This window comes from Natrix helvetica (assembly GCF_964273705.1).
Source record: "Natrix helvetica genome assembly, chromosome: 5".
NCBI lineage: Eukaryota > Metazoa > Chordata > Lepidosauria > Squamata > Natricidae > Natrix > Natrix helvetica.
In genome coordinates, this window is record NC_138551.1 from 82089272 (window position 1) to 82115197 (window position 25926).

Consider the following 25926-nt stretch of genomic DNA (forward strand, 5'->3'; position numbering starts at 1 on the left):
TAATCTTTAAACAGATGATTTGATATTTATTTCATTTATTTAAAACATTTATATAATCTCCCATCTCATACTAAACTCTGGACTGGTTCCAATCAAGAACTGAAACAGCACTAGTAATAAAACAATATTAAAATTATACTAAAACATTGAAAACAATTATATATTACTAAAAATCTTGTCATTAATTACCTAGATGAAACTATGCATCATAGCGTAATAGTTTTTGAACAAGGTATCTCAAATGCATCCAAAATCCCAAACCTATGACTCCTGTAGATATAAAATTGGGGGAACTTGTGGCTGCTTCAGTGCTAGTGGCTGTTGTTGTAATTTTCATTTTCAATGTTCCATGACAGTTTCCCAGCCACTCTCACAATCCTTCCCTCCCTCCACACCCAGCAGCAAAGAATCGACTTATCAGGTGACTCTTTTAAAGAAACAACAACTTAAGGTGCCTGAAAAAGGCCTGGATATTTGATTGGTTTATGTGTCTCTTTTCTAGCATTCAAACATGAATGAGTATCCATATTCTATCTTTGTTCAAGAAATCAAGGAACGTGTATAGTGCTCCATCCTCCTACTTTTCTTCACAACAACCTTGCAAGGTAGATTGGACTGAAAACCACCTTGTGATTTGCTGTGGCTGCAGTTGAGTAGAAACCTGATTTCTTTGGTATCAGTTAAATATATTAGCTTTAATACCTTAGTCCTTCGCCACTCTGTTTTATTTTTCAACTGCTTCCTACTCTAGAATTGATTGTAGACTACTCCCCTCTTTGGCTGCTGGAGGTCAGGTAAAATGGTCTCACTGTAGACATCAGGAAGACATAGAACCCCATTTAAAACTGTCTTTGACAGCATCCTGTATTGGAGAAGCCAATAGAGATTCTAAACTGTTCTGAAATTATAATTGCAACATACTAATACTGATAAAAGGATTAAATTAGTAAATTAAATGGGATGCCCATCCCTGTGCCCAATCACCTGATGGCAAAGCCCAACAAGCAATCAGCCATTGGCTACTTTGGAATAAAGGCCTACATTTGAAATCTCTTGACAATGGTGGCTGAGTAGGGAAACATGAGGAAGCAATTTGGATGCCTGCTGGCTAGGTAGGAGTGACTGGGAGGGTACCAGCTGTCAATAGATGGGGAACTGTGGATGCTGTTTTCCTATGGCTCCCTTCATTCCCTCTCCCCACCAAGCAGGCAGTTGTACTGGTCAGCCAAGGAAGAAGAAGAGGAAAAAGAATTTTTTTCAGAGCCCTCCTGACATTCATGAGGTAAGGAAAAATGTTGCAAGCCTATATTATATGAAGAAAGAAGAAGGAAGAGAGAATGATTCAAATGCCTACTGGCGTAAAAAGATCAAATAGTTACAGAGGGTAAATGGAGTTAGGTCAAAGGTAAGGAAAAGCCTTCACTGAAAAGCTGTAACCTTCAAGTCAGTTCCAGGAGAGCTTTAAGTAATCTCTGCAACCCAGAGATCAAGAAAGAATCCAGACTTTTGAAATTCTGATCTCTCCTTTCGTAGTAAATCCTGTGGACTTGACATATTTTGGCAGAAAATTGAAGCATTCTGGACATCACATAAGGTTTCAGAAGATAAGGCATTGCTATATTTCAAACAAAGTCGTACATAAAATTATCTAATACAATGTCCTACCTGTTAATGACTACTTCAACCACAACAATACACGAGCACACAACAGATACAAACTTAAGGTAAACCATACCAAACACGATTGCAGAACATATGACTTCAGCAACAGAGTGGTCAATGCCTAGAATGTGTTACCTGACTCTGTGGTTTCTTCCCCAAACCTCCACAACTTTAACCTTAGACTATTTACTGTTGACCTCACCCCATTCCTAAGAGGTCTGTAAGGGGCGTGCATAAGTGCACCAACATGCCTACCGTCCCTGCCATAATGACCCCATTTATCCATTTCACGCACTCATAATCTTGTATATACTTATATCTATGATCCTATACATGCTTGACAAAACAAATAAATAAAACCTACATTCAGTAAAATCACTTAACTCAATAGAATTCAGTAAAATCAAAGGCCAGTGATTAAATCAGGTATGTTAGGTGTTGAACTACGAAGAGTAAAATCCAATTCAAATAACTAGAACTAACTTGACCAAAGTATAGTAAGAAAAATGAAATAAACACTGGTATTTTAGAATACTAATTCCTATCAGGAGCCTTTCGAGAAAAAAATATAGCATGCCTTAAAAATCTGTAACCTTTTTTCTACAGGTGAAACTCAAAAAATATCATGCAAAAGTTCATTTATTTCAGTAATGCAACTTAAAAGGTGAAACTAATATATGAGATAGACTAATTACATGCAAAGCAAGATAGTTCAAGCCGTGATGATTATGGCTTACAGCTCATGAAAACCCCAAATCCACAATCTCAGAAAATTAGAATATTGTGAAAAGGTGCAATATTCTAGGCTCAAAGTGTCCCACTCTAATCAGCTAATTAAGCCATAACACCTGCAAAGGGTTCCTGAGCCTTTAAATGGTCTCTCAGTCTGGTTCAGTAGGAATCACAATCATGGGAAAGACTGCTGACCTGACAGTTGTGCAGAAAACCATCATTGACACCCTCCATAAGGAGGGAAAGCCTCAAAAGGTAATTGCAAAAGAAGTTGGATGTTCCCAAAGTGCTGTATCACATTAATAGAAAGTTATGTGGAAGGGAAACGTGTGGAAGGAAAAGGTGTCCAAGCAGCAGGGATGACCGCAGCCTGGAGAGGATTGTCAGGAAAAGGCCATTCAAAAGTGTTGGGGACTTTCACAAGGAGTGGATTGAGGCTGGAGTCAGTGCATCAAGAGCTACCACACACAGATGGGCCCTGGACATGGGCTTCAAATATCATATTCCTCTTGTCAAGCCGCTCCTGAACAACAAACAACGTCAGAAGTGTCTTATCCGGGCTAAAGAATAATAGACCTAGTCAGTTGCTCAGTGGTCCAAAGTCCTCTTTTCTAATGAGAGCAACTTTTGTATCTCATTTGTAACCAAGGACCCAGAGTATGGAGGAAGAATGGAGAGGCACACACTGCAAGATGCTTGAAGTCCAGTGTGAAGTTTCCACAGTCTGTGATGATTTGGGGAGCCATGTCATCTGCTGGTGTTGGTCCACTGTACTTCATTAAGTCCAGGGTCAACGCAGCTGTCTACCAGGAGATTTTGGAGCACTTCATGCTTCCTTCCGCAGACGAGCTTTATGGGGATGCTGACTTCATTTTCCAGCAGGACTTGGCACCTGCCCACACTGCCAAAAGCACCAAAACCTGGTTCAATGACCGTGAGATTACTGTGCTTGATTGGCCAGCAAACTCACCTGACCTGAACCCCATAGAAAATCTATGGGGCATTGCCAAGAGAAAGATGAGAGACATGAGACCGAACAATGCAGAAGAGCTGAACACCGCTATTGAAGCATCCTGGTCTTCCATAACACCTCAGCAGTGCCACAGGCTGATAGCTTCCATGCCACGCTGCATTGAGGCAGGAATTGCTGCAAAAGGGGCCCAAACCAAGTACTGAGTACATATGCATGCTTATACTTTTCAGAGGTCCGATATTGTTCTATGTACAATCCTTGTTTTATTGATTGCATGTAATATTCTAATTTTCTGAGATGGTGGATTTGGGGTTTTCATGATCTGTACGCCATAATCATCACAATTATGACAAATCACGGCTTGAACTATCTTGCTTTGAATGTAATGAGTCTTATCTCATATATTAGTTTCACATTTTAAGTTGCATTACTGAAATAAATGAACTTTTGCACGATATTCTAATTTTTTGAGTTTCACCTGTATATGTTTACTTTTAATTCTGGGTTATATTTAATAATCAAATATTCTATAGTCATTCTGTAATCAAGTGCAGTCTTCATGTAATCAATTAACCACTTCAAACATTTTGTTACACTTCTAATTTTGTTCCTTACATGCTTTTTGAGTGTGTCTGTGTTAGGAGTAATTGTATACTCTGAAAAATGAAATGAAGGTTTTTCCTGACAAACATATATTTTTCTGGAACAAGCAATTAGGTTCAGTTACAACCAATAATAAACGACTGTTTTTGGTTGAGTCATTTTTACAAAACCAAATTAAATTCTATTTTACTGATATAATTTTTAAATATGTAATTTTATATAATTTTTTGTAATTGTGAATTGTTATGGAAAGCATATAACATTTCCCAAGTATTTATTTTAAATAGCTTATCAAAATACAGTCTTCCTTCCCATGTTCCTCCAAGGCACATGATTTGTATAGGCAATTTAGAAAAATATCACCAATCTTACATAGGTCTTATTGAATTTGTTTAAATATTTGTTTGTAAAATTATACATATATTCCATATAATTGTAAAATTATACATAAATTGCTTTTGTAAAAATGACTCAACCAAAAACAGTCATTTATTATTGGTTGTAACTGAACCCAATTGCTTGTTCCAGAAAAATATGTGCTTTGTGGTGTTTAAATAGTTGTTGTTAGTTGCAAAGTCGTGTCTGACCCATTGTAACCCCATGGACAACGTTCCTCCAGGCCTTCCTGTCCTCTACCATCCTCTGGAGTCCATTTAAGCTCACACCTATTGCTTCAGTGAGTCCATCTAGCTACCTCATTCTCTTTTCATAGTAGGTATACTAATTTTTGAAAGTTAAATAACTGAATGAAGTTAATGAGAATGAATAGACCTCTATGCCTTATCTTCCTAGAGCAAATAAGATTATTGTTATTATAGGACATGGTTCGATAGCTCAAATCTGCTAGTGAGAAAATAATTTAAACATAAAACTGATGCATGCAGAATCCCAAATAGAATCAGTGTGACTTCACACTTTTGGAGTGACGACTTCTATAGGATAGAAAATAGATAATATAATATTTTTTTAAAAAAAGAAAATGCGTGCTCATCACTCTTTCAGTTAATTTGCCTTATGTCTAAACATAGCAAAAGCTTCATGATGCTAAGAATGGAATCATATGCATGGAAATTGCACATAGAAATTATAAACCAATAAAATTGTAATGGATGCTATCAAACGTAACATGAATCACAAGCTTCAGAAAAGCTCTAAAGCCATGAAAATTAATACAATGGTATCATTATGAGAAACTCAACTAAAATGGTATGGAGCATTAATGCATTGACTGTTACGTTTTTTTTTATTTACACATTGAGATATTAATGAATTGAATTTCAATTTAAAACACCGATTTGCCTTTGAATTATGCTCATTAATGTGCTAGCTACTTCTAGGAATTAATTTAATAGCATATCAGTACTGGTTTCTAAACAATGAATGCCACTTCTAGAAATCTTCTGCTTTAACATACCAACAATTCTGCATGACTGCTCTGAAGTACTGGGATATATAGCAGAGAGGATTTAGCTTAGAAGCAATTAGGGGTATTCTCCAATGCAGTAGTCATGTCAATACCCATCATATTATTATTCCATCCTGTATACTAACTTTCCACCATTACCTTATTCCAAAGTATAACCAAAAGAGCCAACTAAAACATTAATCTAGTACCACAACCCATTACAATTATGGCAAGGAAGAGAGACAAAAGAGGATAAAGCAACAGAATGAGCTACATTTCAAGATTCTGCTATTATAGTCAGCATTTGAACCTTCCTATGAATTTGATTTCTGGTCTACCTTGTACGGTAGGTAAATAGTGACTGAACTGTGTCATGCTATGTTGTACATTAATGTATTGCGTTGTATTGTATTTTTCTTTTTTAACTTTGTCATTGAGCAAACCGCTCAAAAATTGCCATCTATTCGAGCGCAACATAAATTATCTTTCTCTATATATGTATGTCTTCAATAAGAGCCCTTTAAATGATGCATTAAGATAAGAGTCAGAAAATGAAAGAATCAATGATTACCGTAATCAGTGTAAACAGATAATGCCTGCAAGTGTTACTAAGCATGGCATATTAATAAACCCCAATGTTTGAGGCAATATGCCAAGGGGGAAAAACTCAGCAATTACAAAAGGGGGAATTGTTTAGAAACTATTAAATAAAGGGTGCAAATTAACATGAACTGTTGAATTACTATCACAAACAGAGGTTTTCTTTTAAGAGAAACAATATTAGGAAGAAGTCACATGTTAATTGGTAATTGGCAGTCATTTGCCTACTTTCTATTCAAGTTGTAGACTAAGGGCAGCTGTGCAAGTTAGTGCCTACTGAAATCAAAGAGTTGTTCTTCTCAGCCAACAGACAGCTCACTTTTTCATATTTAAAGGAACTCAAGAAAGCCTGCCAAGACCTAGAATTTTACACTAGCTGTAACTAAATGGCTAGCAGGTGGCTTTGTGCACAGAAAAGCAAGGGCAAATATTAATAATTTATGCTATTCCCTATAGCATATTCCAGGAAAAATAGGGTTTCCCACAAGCAACAGATTGTTTCATAATGCAAAAAGGAACAAAAAACTATGTTCCAAATTCTTGTAAGGATTTCTATGTTATAATAAATAGATTTGCAGGCACATATGTGATGCAAAATTATGTCCTTTTATTCAGCATAAGGCTGGGGAATTTATACATATAGCCATAGCTAGCTCCTGCTGTGATAAATTACTAAAAAATATTCATTTCCTTATCCTGGTAAAATAAGTATTGCTTATCCTCAGATCAAGGATTTTTTTAAAAAAAATATTTCTCAAAACATTCAATTCTTGTGTTAAATGTCTGAAAATATGCCTTGCTGCTGCTACAGAACAATTTGTCAGAAATTTGTCTATGAACTTAAGTTAGAACCAAAAAGATTTTCTGAGGTTGGGTCCTTCCTTGAAAACTTATTTAAATGAAAAATAAATTATTAAAATGATTCTTCATTATTATAAATGCAGGCAATGATTTCGTATTTTGTATTAGATATGCACGGACATTTCACTGATTGCTAGTAAAGGCAACTTAGGATAAAAACTAGTGTTGGTCCCATTCATATAAAATAGTACTTAAAATGAACTGTTTAACTCACATATTTGTATGCCTTAAAATATAGATATATGTACAATGGAAATTTAGGAGAAAAAAAATTCTTCCCACTGCTCCAGTTCCAGTAGAAAGGACATGCTACATTGATCAGGATTATAATAATCAACATTTTTGCATTGAAATGGCTGAATTAAAGAGAATAAAAGAATTGTAATAACATGTACCTGCCCATAGTTCAGAAGAAGCGTGATAAGAAACCACAGATTGGGCACAATGGTTTTTCTAAATTTGTTGCTTTCCAAATATGCTTCTAAATGTACTTTTTGAGCAACAACATTGTAGTCGTTTTTGCTTTTTACTTTATATAAAGCATTTCCTGCTTTTGTAACCAAATAAAGTATAGAGACAAGCTGAATAAATCATTTGGGGTTCCTTCTAGGTTTATGGTAGGACCCACCTTTGTCCAGATATGAATTAACATGCGACTCAGAAAAATTGAACTCTGTACCTTTGTGCGTGTCAGGCCAAATCTAGTTTTCCTGCTTGAAAGTGGGCCATAGATGGTGGGTCTTCTCAGCTGTGGCACTGAGGTAGCCCACCATCTAAGGCAGTGGTTCCCAACATTTTTTTGGCCATGCCCCACCTAAACATCTCTAAAATCCCGATGCCACCCCCCCAGTGACATATAATTCTTACTTTACTCAAAAAGTGAACTCTACTCACGTGGAGGAAGCCTAAAAGGCCATTGATTTGGTTTAAACAAGGTTCAAATTGCACCCATTAAAAATCAAATTGGCTCCCTGTGGGGCCTGGGTCCCATGTTGGGAACCGCTGATCTAAGATGAGTCCTGACTTTCTGAATGGCCCTGAAAATGTAGTTGTTTGATCATGTCTGGGATGAAAAATAGATAAATAAATACAGTATGATGCCTTAATGAAGCAACTAGAATAGGAACATGTTTATTTTGAAAAGAATAATTATTTACAATGAAGCAGCACTCAAATCATTATTTTTATGAATACAAAAGTGGTTTTAAATATGAAACACACTGAAAAATATTCTAATATATTCTAATTATGTTCTAGTACTTTAACCATTTAATACATTGATTGTGAGTGGTAACCCTTTCTATCATGTAACTGAATAGATAGAAAGATAGAATGATAGAAAGATAGACAGATAGATAGGTAGGTAGGTAGGTAGGTAGATTAGATAGATAGATAGATAGATAGATAGATAGATAGATAGATAGATAGATAGATAGATAGATAGATAGATAGATAGATAGATAGATAGATAGATGATAGATGATAGATAGATAGATAGATAGATAGATAGATAGATAGATAGATAGATAGATAGATAGATAGATTGATACAGATAGATATAGATATAGTGTGGGGGGGCACGTTTGTGTGTCTGAGTGAAATTGCTAGGTTCTTGGGATTTTCTCTACTTGATTTTCTTTCCTCAGATATTTCGTTAACGAAAAAGGTAACATCATCAGTGCTCTCATCTGGAAAAGTGAGGTTTGTGTATAAATAACATTTTGTACTACTAACCTTGCATGGTTTTAAGTAGGATGTGCTGATTTGCAGTATTTTTCTGTCTTCGATCGACATTCTCTGGTTCTTATTGTAGTGATTATGTGCTGGTTCCTACTTATTTGGGTATTAGTTTGTGGGTGTAGGACAATGTTGTTTGTCCCCTTTTGACTAATTTGGCTGTTCTTTTGAATGGTTTATAAATGAGGTTCATTTCTATATCAATGTTGATTGCTAATTTGTCAAGCTTCCTGCATTGCTCCTCTTAAAATATCTATAGCTCTTAGACCTAAAATGTCTACAGGTTCTTAAAATGAATCTCTCATTGGACTTGTCGACATGCTGTGAAATTAATGCATTTTGATTATGACTGCTGCATGCCAATTAATACTCATTGATGCATTGTACAAGAGATCTTAGAATGTTGGAAACCCCCATGAGCCAATCAGCTCATTTCTTCCAGCTGATCAAGATCAAGAATCAACATTCCACCTCATGCTACAAGGGAAAAAACAACAACAATTAATCCCCATTCCATGAGAAATTACTACAGGTAGTCCTTGACTTATGACCGCAATTGAACCCAAAATTTATATTGGTAAGTGAGGCAGGTGTTGAGTGAGTTTTGCCCCATTTTATGATCTTTCTTGGCACCCTTATTAGAATCATTGCAGTTGTTAAGTTAGTAACATGGTTGTTAAGTGACTCCGGCTTCCCCATTGATTTTGTTCATCAGAAGTTTGCAAAAGGTGATCATATAAATACTGCAACCATCATAAATGCGAGTTGCCTAGTGTTTGAATCTTGATCACATGATCATGGAAATACTGCAATGGCCGTGTGAAAAAAGGTCCTAAGTCACATTTTTCAGTGATGGTCGTCCACTGAAAAATGTGGACAACGTCACTGACCTTACAACAGTACATGGCCACTACTTGTACTGCTGTAAGTCGAGGACTACCTGTACGTGTCTCATGTTTCCAGAAAATAGTGTGTAGATTTATATGACTGTCAACAACAACAAATGAACAATTGCCATATGGGACAAGCTGTAAAGCCACATAGCCACCATTCTTCTATTATATTTACTGCTCTATTACTGCTCTATTGCTGGCTATAATAAAAAGTTAGGACACTTGTAATTTTCTGATACTGGATATTCATGCATTAGCTACTGGCTAATAGTTATAATTATATTGCTGTGATGGGTAGAATGGAGGAGATAATTTCTAAAAGGAGGTTTTTTTTTTAAAAAAAAAGATAAATCCCTATGAGTATTAAAAAATATCTTGAAGGAGGAATTCAACCACCCTTACATAAACACATAAACATAGTCCTTGAAAGAGAAAGGTTGAGCATGCATCTCCAGCAGAGGTGGTATTCAGCAGGCTCTCACCAGTTCTGCAGAACTGGTAGCGGAAATGTTGGGTAGTTAAGAGAACTGGTAAATACCACCTCTGACTGGTCCTACCCCCATCTATTCTCTGCCTCCCAAGTCGGGAGGGAATGGGGATTTTGCAGTAACCTTCACCTGGAGTGGGGTGGGAATGGAGGTTTTACATTGTCCTTCCCCTGTCATGCCCACCAAGCCAAACCCACCAAGCCATGCCACATCCACCAAGCCATGCCCACAGAACTAGCAGTAAAAAAATTTTTTGAATCCCATCACTGATCTCCAGATAACCTCCTTAGTTTTCTTGGGAAAAAGAAGATGGGGAGAGAGAATCTTTGTCACTTTTTCAACATTCTCCCATTAACAATAAAGTATAATTTTGTCTGTTTCCTGACTTGGCCTACTTCAAAGGCTTACATCAGTCTAACTAGAGAAAGACTATTCTCTATTCAGAGATGCTTAGAACCTTGCCATTGTTTTTAATGGAAATGGAATCAGATCCTTGGGCCATCTCAGTGTCCACAGAATTTGATTAAGCCCTGTTACAAAACCAACAGCAAGTGTCTGTCTGTCTCTCTGTGTGTGTGTGTATAGCAAACATTCACAATGCTGTCACAGAATCAAAGTAGCATTTTGGTGTCAACTGTAAGTTACGTTTCTGAACTTCTAGGGAAATTTGCCAGAGAAGCTTGGAAAAGTCCAGATTAATATCAAACTTTCATGGCTCAGTATAAATTGCTTAGGATAGATCAGTCAGCAGAATTTCCTACATATGGCTCCAAACTGTCTTTTGTTCTGAGTCTGATGAAAGAAAGGACAATCAGATAATCTGGGGTCTGACCGAGGGCAACAATCCTTTGTTTGACAATTACTAGAAGTTCATTGGCAGCAGGACCAATTTCTTTTCCTTCTCAAAGATGGCTACAGAACTATTAGATTCCCACTGTTACCTTTTTCTTCTCTGATTCAGCGCTTGGAATTTCTTTCCTTCTCAAAAACTAGAGTTTGCTGATAGTGTTGTGGAACAGAAAACAACTGCATTGCCTCTTCATTGGGTATGTGAAGAGTTTGTAGCCATGAACTCAGATTCAATTAAGAGTCATTATCAATGTCTCTTAAGAGGTAGCATTTTTTTTAAAAAATGTGGATGTTCAGTTTGAAGAAAACATTCATTGACATGTCTAAATTCCCAACATTAATATCTACATTTTTATGCCTAAGAACTCCCGAGGGTTATTCATGACCATAGATTTCTCTCTTCTATGACCATTAGCAATTACTATGCTCTGCCTCTATTTCAAAACTATTTAACCATCTTTAGAAGGCACAGATTTTCACCAGGTGAGACCTGAAAGCACTTCGATCAGAATGAAGGAGTGGTGTGAATGCTTAGGTACTTTGGATACTAGAGATGGCAAATTTGAGTATACAATACATAAAGTTCTATAGACTGGCTAACTGTCCTATAGCCTTCTTCAGATTCATGAATCAAATATTTTTTGATATTTTGGACAAATATGTAGTGGTTTATTGAATGATATCCTGGAGTTTTTTGTTGGTTCTGTCTTTGCATGAGACTCATGTTTATAGCATTTTGGAATGACTACCAAGATAATTCTTTTTCTCAAATTGGAGAAATGTGCATTTAATCATCCTTATATGGGTTTCTTGGATTACTGGAGCTCTACAGAGAGCCTACAAATGGATCCTACATCTATGCCATCATGGCAAGTACCTAGAAATGTGGAGGATATTAGCATTTTTATAGAGAAAGTTCATTTCTAAATTATTCACATCTTCATTTTCTCTGGAGTCACTCTTTATCTCTTACTAAGTAGTAGGGAATCTCTGAATATTTATCTTTTCGTCAGATTTCTTCAGCATATATGTGTTTAAAGTAATGCAGTGCTATGTGATTATTAAGATGTCTCACTGAGTAAATTAGTTCAGGTCAAAATTTATTTTGTTCTCTTTTTGGGTTTTCTGTACTCTAAAAGTCTCCTTATTTTCTTGGCAGAGTTCTAGAGCAATATTAAATTTGTTGTCAGAACTGTAACTCCTATTGATTTAACTAAATCAGTTATATTGTAACAAGCAAAATTGTAATTCTTCAAGTAAGCAGATAAGTGGGCAGAAGGCATCAGGAAGAAGTGGCAAAGAAAAACAAGTGATGAAGAAAACCACTTGCACTGTGACATCATGACACATTTTTTATGTTTGCAATATCATGGTTAGAAGAGCTATGGTGGTGCAGTGGTTAGAATGCAGTATTGCATTCTAACTCTGCGTTTTACTACCACGAGTTTGATCCGGACCAGCTCCAAGTTGACTCAGCCTTCCATCCTTCCAAGGCCAGTAAAATCCGGAGGCAAATTGTTGGGTTCTATAAACTGCTTAGAGAGGGCTGTAAATCACTATGAAGTGGTATATAAGTCTATTGCTATTGCTAGATATAGTAGCTAAGACTGGACAAAGCAGCTGATTGGCCTACTGGTTATTGATTTCCTAATCAAAATGGTGTCTTCCTTTTAACACAGTTTTTCTGGAGAAGAATTTCACTTGAGTTTCTGTCAATGTCTACTCCAAAGTTGGAAGAGCTAGAGCATTTATTATAAAAGAGAATTTCATTCTACTTTAATTTTAAAAGCAAGAATATATTCTGCTTAAAGCCTGAATCTTTTTTAAGTCAGAAAATGTGTAAAGAACATCTCATTTTATGTTTTCTTTCTGAGTGACTTTTGTTTTCAGTTATTTCCCCCCTCTGAAATATCACTCCTTAAATATCTGACTTTAAAAAAAATCCTATTATACACTTCCATAAAAACATTTATTTGTGTTCAGAAGTTCTTATATTCTTACTGCTAAGTACAGAAATACCTGTCATTTTAACCAACTGATTTATGAATAATGGATTTCTGTCTATAACTATCAATCCAGAATGGGTAGCATAAATGGTTTCTAATGCAAAGTACTTAGTAGCTTGTAAGGCTTTAAAAATGCTTTAAACAGTTGTGGTTTTCTTTCATTATTTTAAAAGTGTGTCTGAAAACCTATTCATTGTATTGCCCTAAATTTTAAAAGTGTTTCAACCACAGATGGATTAGTATTGTAAGAACTTTGTGGACTAATTGCAGTGTTTCCTTTTCATTGAAATCAAAAGAATCTTATGCGGTGAAGCATGCCACTGCCATCTAACTTAGGATGAAATCTATTTTAAATAATTAAATATCTGCACAGAGTATATTTGATTATCATTCCATTTATTATCAGAATGTCCTGTGTAGATTGAAGCACTGTTGCTGAAGCAGGACTGAGCAAAAATAATTCAGGGAGTTATCCAACAAGAAAGAATCTTTAAGGACTTCCGGTTCCGGCGGCTGACGGCGACGGGCAAGCTTTGCTCGCCCCGCGCTTTCCCTGTGGGCTCCCCACTCCTTGGGGGGCACAGGACGCCCCGTAGAAGCTCCTGCCGGAGGAGCGGCACCGCGGGGGATCCCCTGGATCGGCGGCGGCCAGGAGGGACCCCCGCCTCGCTCTAGGCACCAGGGAGCATGATGGGGGACGCTCTGGCGTCTTCGCTGCGAGGCTGACGGAAGAAAAAGACGAGCTGAAGGACGTGGCTGCGGTGCAGTGAGGTGACAACTCCCTCTCATCCCCTTCATTAACTTAGAAAAATTGCCGGCAGTTTAAACTTTACTTTCGGCTTGACTGGAGAAGCGTGACTAGAGGGAGGGGGATTTCCCCCTCCTCGGACAGGCGGCTTGAAACAATTTCACTCTCAGCCCCAAGGGAAGGAGGAGGGGGGAGAGCCAACTAAGGATGCCACGCTCCTATTAATGGTGATTTTTTTGAATTTAAAACTACAATGGAAGGATGATCTGGAAGGTTTCTGGGAACTTTGAAAACTTTGTTATGCCTCTAAACCTGAAGCTGGCAGGGCAAGATGGCACACTTCCGTTGTCTTTATGAGCTCTGAAACCTGACTCCACCTTTAAAACTTCAGGCTTCCGGTCTTTGTCTCCGTGCTACTCAGACAAATCTCTTGTTGATTCCTACTTTTTGAACTCCCTGGAGTGAAAAACTTTACTCTACTGCCAGGGTGATTAGAAAAATCCTCTCCTGCCTGGACGTTCTGTCTCCTGGACTCTCCTGGCTGTTTCACCTTTCTGGCTGATCATTCTCTGCACTGACTGATCTTCTCATTTCGCAAACAATGTCTCCTAAAAAACCACCTCCTGGAAAACCTGGCTTTGCTGCCTCTACCCGACATCTGCAACGTCCAGTCCTAGTACACAATCAACGATAACAGCTTTGATGCAACCTAAAACTACAGAGACTGAGTTCCAACAAATGTTTCAACAACTTCTACAGGGACAAGAGGAAATAAAAAAACAACTAAAATAGATGAAAGAAGAAATTAAAGAGAACCAGGCTCAAATCAATAAAAACTCACAGAGACTGGATCTTTTGGAGGGTGGGACGGCTGAGATGAGGGAGGGGATGGAAGGGATGCAGAAGGGGAACAAAGAACTTGATACCCAGGAGATGAAAATAGAATTTGAGAGAATGTCCTTTTATCTTAGATTTCAAAATGTGGTGGAAGCAGATGATGAAGATATAAGGGACATTATGACAAATATTTTGGCTGAATATATTCATAGAGAGAAACAACAGATGGGGTGGGAAATAGACTTGGTTTATAGAGTGAACTCAGTGTATGCTAGAACACATAATGTACCCAGGGAGGTACATATTAAATTTCTCAGAAAAAGTACAAGAGATGAAATTCTGAGTGCACAAAGGGGGCAAGAATTGAAATACCAGGACAGGCATATAACCATTCTGAAACAGATCCCCAAGAAAGTGAGGGAAAAAAGAAAAAGTTACTCGCAGTTAGCGAAGAAACTATACCAGAAGGGGGTGTGGTTCAGATGGCTGATGCCTGAAGGTATGCTAGTATTCTGGGAGGACACAACAGTTAGAATTAATACACCCATAGAGGCGCAGGCCTTTATGGACAAAAACAAAGCACTCTTAGAAAAACCAGATGACCCTACACCAGATACACAAGACACGGGAGGGGCCGGAGCTCTGCCAGCGGGGGGAGATGGGGTGACACCGAAAAAAAACAGATCACAAAAATGAATAAGAAAACTTGCTTGACATAAGTTGACCGAACTTATTAATTGAAATTATATGCTGACTATATGTAACTATTTAGTAATGAAATTTTTTGCAAATGTATACTTTGAGTATGGAGGGAGAGGACACCTACCACACATTGCAACCGTCAAAATTTGTACCTATCCACTACCTTTTTCCCTGTAAAATTTTTAAAAAACCAATAAAATGTTGTTTAAAAAAAAAAGAATCTTTAAAAATATACTGTTTGATAAGTGTTCAGCATAGGCCTTATTAATTTAGAACTTAAAAAGAGAAAGAGTTTACCACTGGAAATACACAGAACAATTTAAAAGGTAGTGGACCCTGAATTTAAAGAAACTCTGTCCTGAAATCGAAAGTAGTCAGAAAAAAATTCCCCCAAAGACAAAAACAATTATATATTTCCAATACACTGAACTAATGTCCCCCCCCCCCCATATATGCCTCTTGGGCTGTTCCCCTGTGATTCCATAACACCTTCTGTAGGGAGCCATTTTCCTTCTGCTAGTCCTTAAGGAAAACTTGTACTCAGTTGGATTCCCTCTATTTTGTTTTTATTTATCGGATTTTATGCTGTCTGACTTCCCAACAGCTCTGGGTGTCTCATGACAACTCAAACAAGGAGAAACAATAAAACCAATTAGAAAGATAAAAGATGATGAGAACAACAGACCAGATGGGAATGAAACAAGAGGATGTTCCCCCGCTTCACCAAAGGCGTAGATATAATGTGAGGTGTGAGAATAACCTTGAAGAGCTGCAACCAAGGCAACAGTCATATAAAAGAAATTGGAGTCCAGGGCAGAAAGGTAATTTGAGAAAGAACTCAGACAGGACCTCCCTAGTTTTTATAAAGCTAAAGAGAGGGAGGGGCAGCACATTCAGACTTGGAAAAAATCTACTAATGTAATGCAACCTTATAATAAAATTAGTTTTGCAATTTATGGCTGTGGTCTCCTAGTCTGGTCTATCTTCAAGGGTTGGCACTAACTGAAGAGCCATGCTTATCAGTCTTTTTAGCTGTGAGGGAGGATGTGTAATCTAGATCTTGGGAGGATATCTAAATTTTAAACCAACACAATATGCATGGACACTTTAAACCCAAAAATACCCAAGGGAGAACCTTGTGCACCCCAGGGATAAAATACAAACTGGGCAATGGGATATGCAGTCCAATGCAGTTGTACATTGTGTATGAGACATGTACAGATCTGTACATTGAAAAAAAACAAAACAACCACCTCACAAACACATGGCGTACCATAGGAGAACAAACCTATCAGGACAAGATTCAGCAGTCCATCTGAAATTAAAAGACAAACGTCACTACGTTGAAGACAGCAAATCCACATTCTGGACACAGAGGACTGCTGGCTTGAGTGAAAAGTCAAAAAGCCCATTTTTTTTGTTAAGATTGAACACCCCTCTGTCATTTTTAGGGGAGTGATACAGTATCACCTACAATATCAGTCCTTTTAGCTATTCCAGTGAGGTTCCACACCTATTTGCACTATTCAGGTGTCCCTGAGGGTACAAATAAACCTCCAAGTGGCCTCAATGACTCTCAGAAAGAGTGCTAATGACCAGATGACTATGCCATAGGAATATGGAGGAATATGAATCCTTCCATCCTCCACCAGTCAGTCAGAAGAATCTTCTTGGATGAGAAATAAAATGTCTCCAAGGAAAAACAAAATCTGGGTTGCCTTTTGAAAAAAGCACCTTTGGGAGAATTTTGGGCAGGGGGGGGGAAACCTCATTCCAGAGGGCAGGTGCTGCAAGAGACAAGAAACATTCTTGGGGTCCTGATAGATTGCATTGTTTAACTGAAGGAACCCTGAGCACATCAACCCTGCAAGACTGCATAATCTGGGCAGTTACCATAGGAGAAGATGGTTCCTATAATGTGCAATATCCCCTATATGTGGGCAAGGGGAATACTATGTCCATACCAATATTTATATAAAGATTTAATACATTTTGTTATCAGGGGAAAATACTTATTACAAATCTTGTTCATCTTGTACATATCATTATTGAATATGAAAAGTTGAAATTGTTTATTTATAATTTCACTACTCATAATAAGGTAAAAGTTAAAGCTTCCTCTCACACATATGTGCTAGTCATTCCTGACTCTAGGGGGCGGTGCTCATCTCTGTTTCAAAGCTGAAGAGGTAGCGCTATCCGAAGACGTCTCCGTGGTCATGTGGCCGGCATGAAAAAATGCCAAAGGTGCATGGAACACTGTTACCTTCCCACCAAAGGCGGTCCCTATTTTTCTACTTGCATTTTCTACGTGTTTTTGAACTGCTAGTTTGGCAGAAGCTGGGACAAGTAACGAGAGCTCACTCCATTACATGGCACTAGGGATTCGAACCGCTGAACTGCTTACCTTCTGATCGATAAGCTCAGAGTCTTAGCCACTGAGCCACCATGTCCGCATTCCACTACTCATATGCAGTACAACTTAGTTAAAATGTATCTCTGGAGTGAACTTTTGATACATTCCTTTGGCATAAAAAATGAAGGGTTTTTTTTCAAGGCTAGTCACCAAAACAATAATACAACTTCTTATCCTGCTTTTTAAGCCCAACACTGAACAAGATCACAGGAAACAGGACAAAAGGAACATGCAGTATGTGTTTAAAAAAATTGTAGATGGTCAGAAACTTTGATCATAGTTTACACCAAACAGAAGCATCACAGTTTATTGGATCTTGAAATCCTCAGAATAAAACATTTTTTACTTATTTTATTTGTCTCTTTATAATTTTCCCAGGAAATCTCAATCTGAAGAACAACTTTTCCAAAGTACTGCGTTACTTCCTGGATGCCTTCCCTAGTGATAGTTTTCAAAGTCTACAAATTTCCAAATGTCATAATAGAACACATAATAGAAGCATTTCATATCCATTGTAAGGAAATAATTTCAAAATATTATGGCCTTCCCCTCCCTTCTTTCATTTTCTTATTTGGGAGAATTAACAATTTTGATTATCTTCCAAAAGATGAATAAGGAAAAAATACTTCAGAAGCTTTTATAAATAATCCTCCTCCCCTCCCCCATGCATACACACACATATCACACAGCCACAGTACACGAGTCCCTTTTCGGGAGAGGGGGCGGTCTAGAAATCCAAGAAATAAATAAATAAATAAAATAATGATAGCTTCAGATAACACCTGAGTTCCTTCATTCCTTTTGAAATGCTTTTATCCAGATTTAGCATATAAGTAATCCTTGATTTACAACCACAATTAAGACTCGATAGGATCATTAAGTGAGACATCATTTGACTGGACCCTAGTTTCCAACCATTTTCAGCAAGGTCATTAAGTGAATCACTACAATTGTTAAGTGAATCAACATGATTAAGCAAATTTAGCTTCCCTGATTGATGCCACTTGTTGGAAACTGACTGGTAAGGTCGAAAATCATGATCAAGTGATCACATGTTCCTGAAAATGTTTGAAAATGTGAGCCAGTACCCAACTGAGATCCGCCAGGATGGTGCAACGACAAGTCGCAAATCATTCTCTCTGAAACCATTGCAACTTTGAACCATTGTTAAATGAATGGTTGTAAGTTGAGGATTCCTTGTACAAATGCTTTAATTAAAATGGCAACGTCTTCTAAAATTCAGATTTTAAATGAATAGGACAATGTCATGGAGAATGCCTTGGTTTGAAGCCTGAAAACCACACGAATAAGGCTGAAAGCAAATAACAATAGTTCTAATTACCATACTTTTCAGACTATGAGATGCACCAGTGTATAAGACACAGCAAGATTTCGAAGAGGTAAGTAAGGAAAAAAAGTTTTTGTTCTCCCTGGCCCCCAGAAGCACTCTGCAGACTTCAGCAGGGCTGGGGGAATGCAAAAACACCCCCGATTGGCAAAAAGGGAGACATTTTTGCCTTCCCCCAGTCCTGTTGAAGCTTGCAGAGTACTGCTGGGGACTGGGGGAAGACCAAAACATCTCAATTTTTGTGAAAAATGGCCCATTTTCACAAAAATGGGATGCGGAGATGGGACTTCGGGAGCCCAAAAATGGCTGTATTTGTTGTATAACATGCACCAATATTTCCACGCTCTTTTATGGCAGAAAAAGGTGCATCTTATACTCTGAAAAACATGTTAGTTGATGACCTGTGATGTTACATCTTTCCTTCAGTTTTCAACAACTGCTAAAGACCAAAACATCAGATTAATATTTGAAATCACATTAGGCAAATAATTTATCACTGAAAAGCATGTTGTGATGACCCAGGTTGTGGCACAAAGGTTTTAAAGCCAGAGAACCAGTATGATGAGTCCCTTTATTAGCACCAACTGTGCCCTCAACATCCCTTTCATTCTCTGGCCTGGAGAAAAGCTCTTCCACAAACCTGCAAATACTCCAATCAAAAATTCAGTAAACAGAATGCAATCACTCCAGCAGAACACAATGGTGAGTCCCAGGAGTGAAGGATAATTCCATCAGGATGAGATAAGCACACCAAAGGTCGTAAATACTTCAAGCAGTCGGGAGGAATGCCATGAATGCAGGCCACAACTCTACACTAGGTGAACTCAGTGTTCATTCCTGACAAACAGCCCTTCCAATTGCCTCTCCTTTAAACTCCATCCCCAGGTGTGCCTTGTGAAGGGAATCGGGGTCCTTTCCTTCCTCGTAAGTCACGAAACCCATTGCTGTTTTCTATGTTCTTCCCTGCGCTGTCTAGGATGAGAAGGGGTTGGGCCTTGGTCTTCATCTGAACTCCTCTCCCTTGTTCTAACTCTCCCCTGCTCTGCCCAGCCTGACTTTGCCGTTCCCTAGTTTCCTACACAGCCAACGGAACCATTTTCCTGCTCTCTGTCAACTGTTAGTCTTCCATCTCAGAGTCAGACTCCAGTGGGGACATGACACATGTAAACTTCCGAACTCAATATACCAGAGGTACATACATTTTGAAAACAGAATACAAAACCATTTTGTTGCTGTTAATAATGTATATATTATTTATGGTGGCATAAGAAATAGTCTCACAATTTAGATACATACTCACCATTCCGACTTTCTTCATCAATTGGAACTATTGTTGCTGGAGGTCCTGCCCTGGCCAACTTGCAGTCTATAAATATAAAAATAAAAGTTATTCTACAGGCTATACATTTTGGCATGCAAGACAACATTTGTTGGTAATCATTTTAACAAGTACGGTGAATATAAGTTGTAAAACAATCTGTGTTAGGTGCTATCAACTTCCATAATGTTAAGCCAGATTTTACCTGACTCTTAATTATGACTACATATAACACAAGGTTTTTCTTTAGAAAACTTTATCCAGGAATATATTTTTCTTTAAATCCAACGTACATTGTTTTACTAAGATTTGCTTCTTAAATTTCATATGTTTGGATCATATCTACAAATACAAGGCTTTTACCATAACACAACACAATAAACATCATTGTTTTGTTTTTAATGATGTCTTGTGCTAAACAGAAACTAGTGTGGAACAGAGGGTTTTTCTAGACATAGATGATGTGATGGTAATTTAAATCACAATAAAAACAGAAGAAACGATTACAGAAATAAATCATAATTAAAGCTTCACAGGAGAAAGACACATAATTGAAATTTAATTGCAGCACAAGTCTCTAATTAGACTGAATGGAATTTCAACAAAGTTTTAAGCAGAGCCACAGTGAAAAACAGACAAGCAATTTTCAGGAAGTTTCACAGTTGGCCTTCTTACCCTCATACTGCCAGTCTGCAAGGAAGTTAAGAGTCATCAGTGGAAGCAAAGCAGAATAATGAAAGAAAATAAGTAAGATTTTGTTATGGTTTATTGACATTTTTAAAAATAACATCTATAAAGCAGTAAAAGCAGAGAACAGAGGTAAAAGTGTAACAGTACAAACCAATTGTACCAATAGGGAAGATCTTTACACTACACTAGTAGAAATGAAGTATTCTCAAATGGAAAAGGGGGAAAAGTTACCCATTACTAAATAGGTTTAAAATAAACCACCAGTTGTCTTTAAAAAATCTGAAAACAGAAGAAAACAAGCTGACATCTAACAACGGAAAGAAAAATTAAGTCAACAATGCTTTGAGGAAATGAAATAGAAATTGCTCATTAAAATATCAAGAGAATTTACCAACATCTTTCAAGTTAATGAAGGATACAACACATAATTAGTCAGGTTTCTCCAAAGTGACTTAATCATAAATATTGCTTCATGAACTGAGCCTAATAATTGTATTTCAATATGCAAAATGAGGTTAATTTTCAAAGACAGAATGGTTTCAAATTAAAAGTTTTGTTTGTCTTGAGCTGCTTTAGAGTTTTCACACTTTGAAAACAATATGGAATTATCAAGTTAAGAGAAAGGATTTATGTTAATGAAGGAAAGTTGGTGATTTTTCTGGGTTGCAATTTTGTGAGAAACATCTCTTATTATCCCTGGGGACACCCAACTCTCTAAACTAATTTTAGACATACAAAAATACTCAGTTTCATAACTGTAAAGGCATTTGATAATGATTTCATAATGCATTATAATGTTGTATAAACCCTATCTTCGTTAATGAGTTATTGCTATAATGATGTATATTATGAACTGTAGGAAAATCGATACTGAATCTCCTGAATTATTCCTACATTTATCCATTCACTGTACTTGAACCAACTCCGTTCAGACTTTATGCCTGCATACATATTTGTTTACATGTAGAAGGTTTTATTTTCATCCTTTGCAGGATTCTGTTTACAAAATAAGTTTCAAGAAATATTACTGCAGCCTTTATTCCAATGGATAAACCTGGATTGCCTAAATTCCATACAAAAGATATTTAATGTTCAAAAGAACCTTGAGCTTTTGAATTAAATTTTACAAGTCAGTGTCCATTGAAATACGTATCTGTATATTGCTTGTGTTGAAAAGATATAAAGCTATCACTTTCTACAGCTGTAATATTTTTATGGAAAAGATTCATACTTTCTTTCTTTTTACTCCATCATTCATGTTTTAAATTAAAAATATTTCTTCCGTATATCCCATCTGTTCTTTAACGATAAGTGTTTAGATGGCTGTTTTATTGCAGCCCTGCTCTCATTGTCAAAAGTAAATTGATCAGGAATAACCATAGTGATCTTCATGGATGAGTGAGAAATAGCAAATATATGCCTACATGTCTTAATGGATATCAGGACTCTTTATATAGCTATGAGTCATGTCAACTTTATTATTTATGTGGTGGTTAAGGCATCAGGATAGAAACTGGGAGATTGTGAGTTCTAGTTCCACCTTAGGCACAAAGCCAGCTGGGTGACCTTGGGCCAGTCACTTTCTCCCAGTCCTTGGAAGAAGCAATGGCAAACCATTTCTGAAAAAAAACATTGTTCCAGACAGTTTACGAGAATCAGACATGATTGAACAGAAGAAAAATGAATTATTTCTATTGCACTGCAATCTTGCTGGTTCACAGAAGTTACAATAGCAGTTAACATAACCATGACGTATCTATCACAATGAATCTCCAATATATATGATAAAGCATAAAGTATCAGCTGTGAGTTTATATGCCTCATTCCAGAAAATTTCACATCCAAAATGAAAAATTCCATTTTATGCTACATTCAGAAGGAAGCTAACACAAGAACCTAACTTAATTTCCATAGGGGGGGGGGAGATATTATAGCGGACTGCTGTTGCCACCAAAAAATCAGGTAAATTTATAAAGCTTCTAAGTACAATCCATTTTACTAACTGGTAAAGTAGATTAAAGAATGGAGGAAGGAGTACTATGTCCACTGCATGTTGAATGAAAATTCAATAAATAGTACATCTAACTTATTATCCATCTTTTGTTGCTAATAAACTCTTCTATACGTTTCCAATGAGCTTACTTTCAGATTTTGGAATAGATTGTAGATAAAGAACATTTGATCTAGGTCAGTGTGCACTAAACTCCAAGGCTACATAAAGCTCCACCATGCCATTAGTTTATCTTACATTTTTCAACAATGTGACTGGAGTAAACATTCAGTGTTTCAATTAATTTAAGAGTCACAATGTCTATGGACACTTAGATAGATTTTCTCCATGATGATCTCTCCCAAAACTGGACATTCAGATGTTTTTTTAAAATGTTTTCTTATACTTTTATGAATGCAAATAACACAATAATTGTATTAATACATATGAATAATAATAGCAATTACTAATACATTATATTTTGATTATGGTGGTATTTGTCCAGTATTAATTAAACATTAAGGCTATGATGATTTAGGTAACTTAACTTTGAAAGATAAGGAAAAATGTATTCAAAAATATTTCTTGTTCGGAACCTACTTATATCTCTTCCAAATTAGTAATGAAGAAAAACTCAATTTGTTCATATCATTTCACTTACATCCAGATCATTATTGTGCTAAATATACCCCTATTTTCCCCCACAAGTAGCTATATATAAAACAGTGCTGAATGCAACTTCAAAACCCCTGAAAATTTATCTCAGAATCTTTATATCACTACACATTAGAAATGGAAGTAATACAGAAGCTTTAAAACATGCACAGGTTAGATTATTTCCCCTACAGGCATTCTCAAAGAAGAATTAAAACTATTGCACAAGACAGTACTTTTATCATAGAAGAATATCATATATCGTGAAGGAAATAGGGAATGAATGAATAATAACATAGTTGGAAGGGACATTGGAGGTCCAACCCCTTGCTCATGCAGGAGACCTTACACCATTTCAGACAAGTGGCTGCCCAGTCTCTTCTTAAAAACTTCCAATGTTGGAGCATTCACAACTTCTGGAGGCAAGTTGTTCCACTGGTTAATTGTTCTCACTGTTAGGAAATTTCTCCTTAATTCTAGGTTGCTTCTCTCCTTAATTAGGTTCCATACATCGTTTCTTGTCTTGCCTTCTGGTGCTCTGGAGAATAGTTTGACTCCCTCTTCTTTGTGGTAGCCCTTCACATATTGGAACACTACTGTAATATCCCCCCAGTCCTTGTTTTCACTAGACTAGACACATTCAATTCCTGCAATCACACTTCATATGTTTTAGCCTCCCACCCCCTAATCATTTTTGCTGCTCTTTTCTACGCTCTTTCCAGACTCTGTTTTGTAATGTGGTGACCAAAACTGGATGCAGAATGAGAGAGCTGTTATGGAGAAATTTTATGAGTTATTCAGTCCTGAGAAAGAAAACATGAGAAAGAAGCTCAAAATAACCCTGCTTTGATTTTCATTAGTATAAAATGAGCCACAAAGAATCTTGGATGGGTTTTCAAGATTCTTTTCTTCTACCTTACTATAATAAAGATCATTTCTGGAATCCATGTCTTGCCGGTTTCTAGATCTTAATCCTAATCTTCAAAAGGCTGATATAAATATGTCATTTCTCATTCATATCTCAAATCAATTGCATCAGTTGCATTTTCTCTAAAGAAAGTCTATTTTGTTAGCTCAGTTTGCTGCTTGTCTGGCTTTATTTTATAAAATAAAAGGAATGCAGGAACTAAAAACTAATTAAAAGGGTGCAGGAACTAAAATAATAATAATAATAATAATAATAATAATAATAATAATAATAATAATAATAATAATAATAATAATAATAATATTATTATTATTATTATTATTATTATTATTATTATTATTATTATTATTATTATTATTATTATTATTATTATTATTATTATTATTATTATTATTATTATTATATGATTGTATCACAGCGGTCAGTTGTTTCGCCGGATTTGGCATTGATTACTAGTCGGGCCCCACCCAGGGGCCTAGGACGTCGTAACGTATTTTCGTAATATGTGTGCAGATCCAAGCAGTGCAGCCTTTTGCATTTGACTGATGGTGATTTTGTCAATTTTTAACTGTTTTAAATGTAATTCCAGTGCTTTTGGAATAGCACCCAGTGTGCCGATTACCACTGGAATTACCACTGCTGGTTTGTGCCATAATCGTTGAATTTCAATTTTTAAGTCCTGGTATTTTGCGATTTTTTCATATTCCTTCTCGGCGACCCTGCTATCACCTGGTATTGCGATGTCTATGATTGTAACCTTATTTTCCTCAACCAGTGTGATGTCTGGTGTATTATGCGCCAGTATTTTATCCGTTTGTATGCGAAAATCCCACAAGATCTTGACCATCTGACCCTCGATGACTTTTTCAGGCTTATGTTCCCACCAGTTTGTTGCTGTTTTAATGTTATAATTTTTGCACAAATTCCAGTGGATCATTTGTGCCACTGAATTGTGCCGCATTTTATAGTCAGTCTGCGCGATTTTTTTACAGCAGCTGAGTATGTGGTCAACAGTTTCATCAGCCTCTTTGCAAAGTCTACATTTGGCATCATCAGAGGATTTTTCGATTTTGGTCTTAATGGCTTATTATTATTATTATTGCATCAACAGAAGTGTATCACAGCGGCCAGTTGTTTCGCCGGATTTGGCATTAATTACTAGTCGGGCCCCACCCAGGGGCCTAGGACGTCGTAACGTATTTTCGTAATATGTGTGCGGATCCAAGCAGTGCAGCCTTTTGCATTTGACTGATGGTGATTTTGTCAATTTTTAACTGTTTTAAATGTAATTCCAGTGCTTTTGGAATAGCACCCAGTGTGCCGATTACCACTGGAATTACCACTGCTGGTTTGTGCCATAATCGTTGAATTTCAATTTTTAAGTCCTGGTATTTTGCGATTTTTTCATATTCCTTCTCGGCGACCCTGCTATCACCTGGTATTGCGATGTCTATGATTGTAACCTTATTTTCCTCAACCAGTGTGA

The 25926-nt window shown here is 36.9% G+C and overlaps 1 protein-coding gene across 6 annotated transcripts in view; it reads right to left on the reverse strand.

The window, feature by feature from the left end:
- The window catches only part of PCDH15 (protocadherin related 15), a gene marked incomplete at its 3' end in the record, with an annotated part of 825229 nt that overhangs the window by 392400 nt on the left and 406903 nt on the right, over nucleotides 1-25926 (reverse strand). For all 6 annotated transcript variants that reach the window (XM_081954012.1, XM_081954014.1, XM_081954013.1 and 3 more), the window contains one exon: nucleotides 20161-20226. In XM_081954012.1, coding sequence (XP_081810138.1) covers nucleotides 20161-20226 — 66 coding nt within the window. The remainder of the gene's footprint in view (nucleotides 1-20160; nucleotides 20227-25926) is intronic.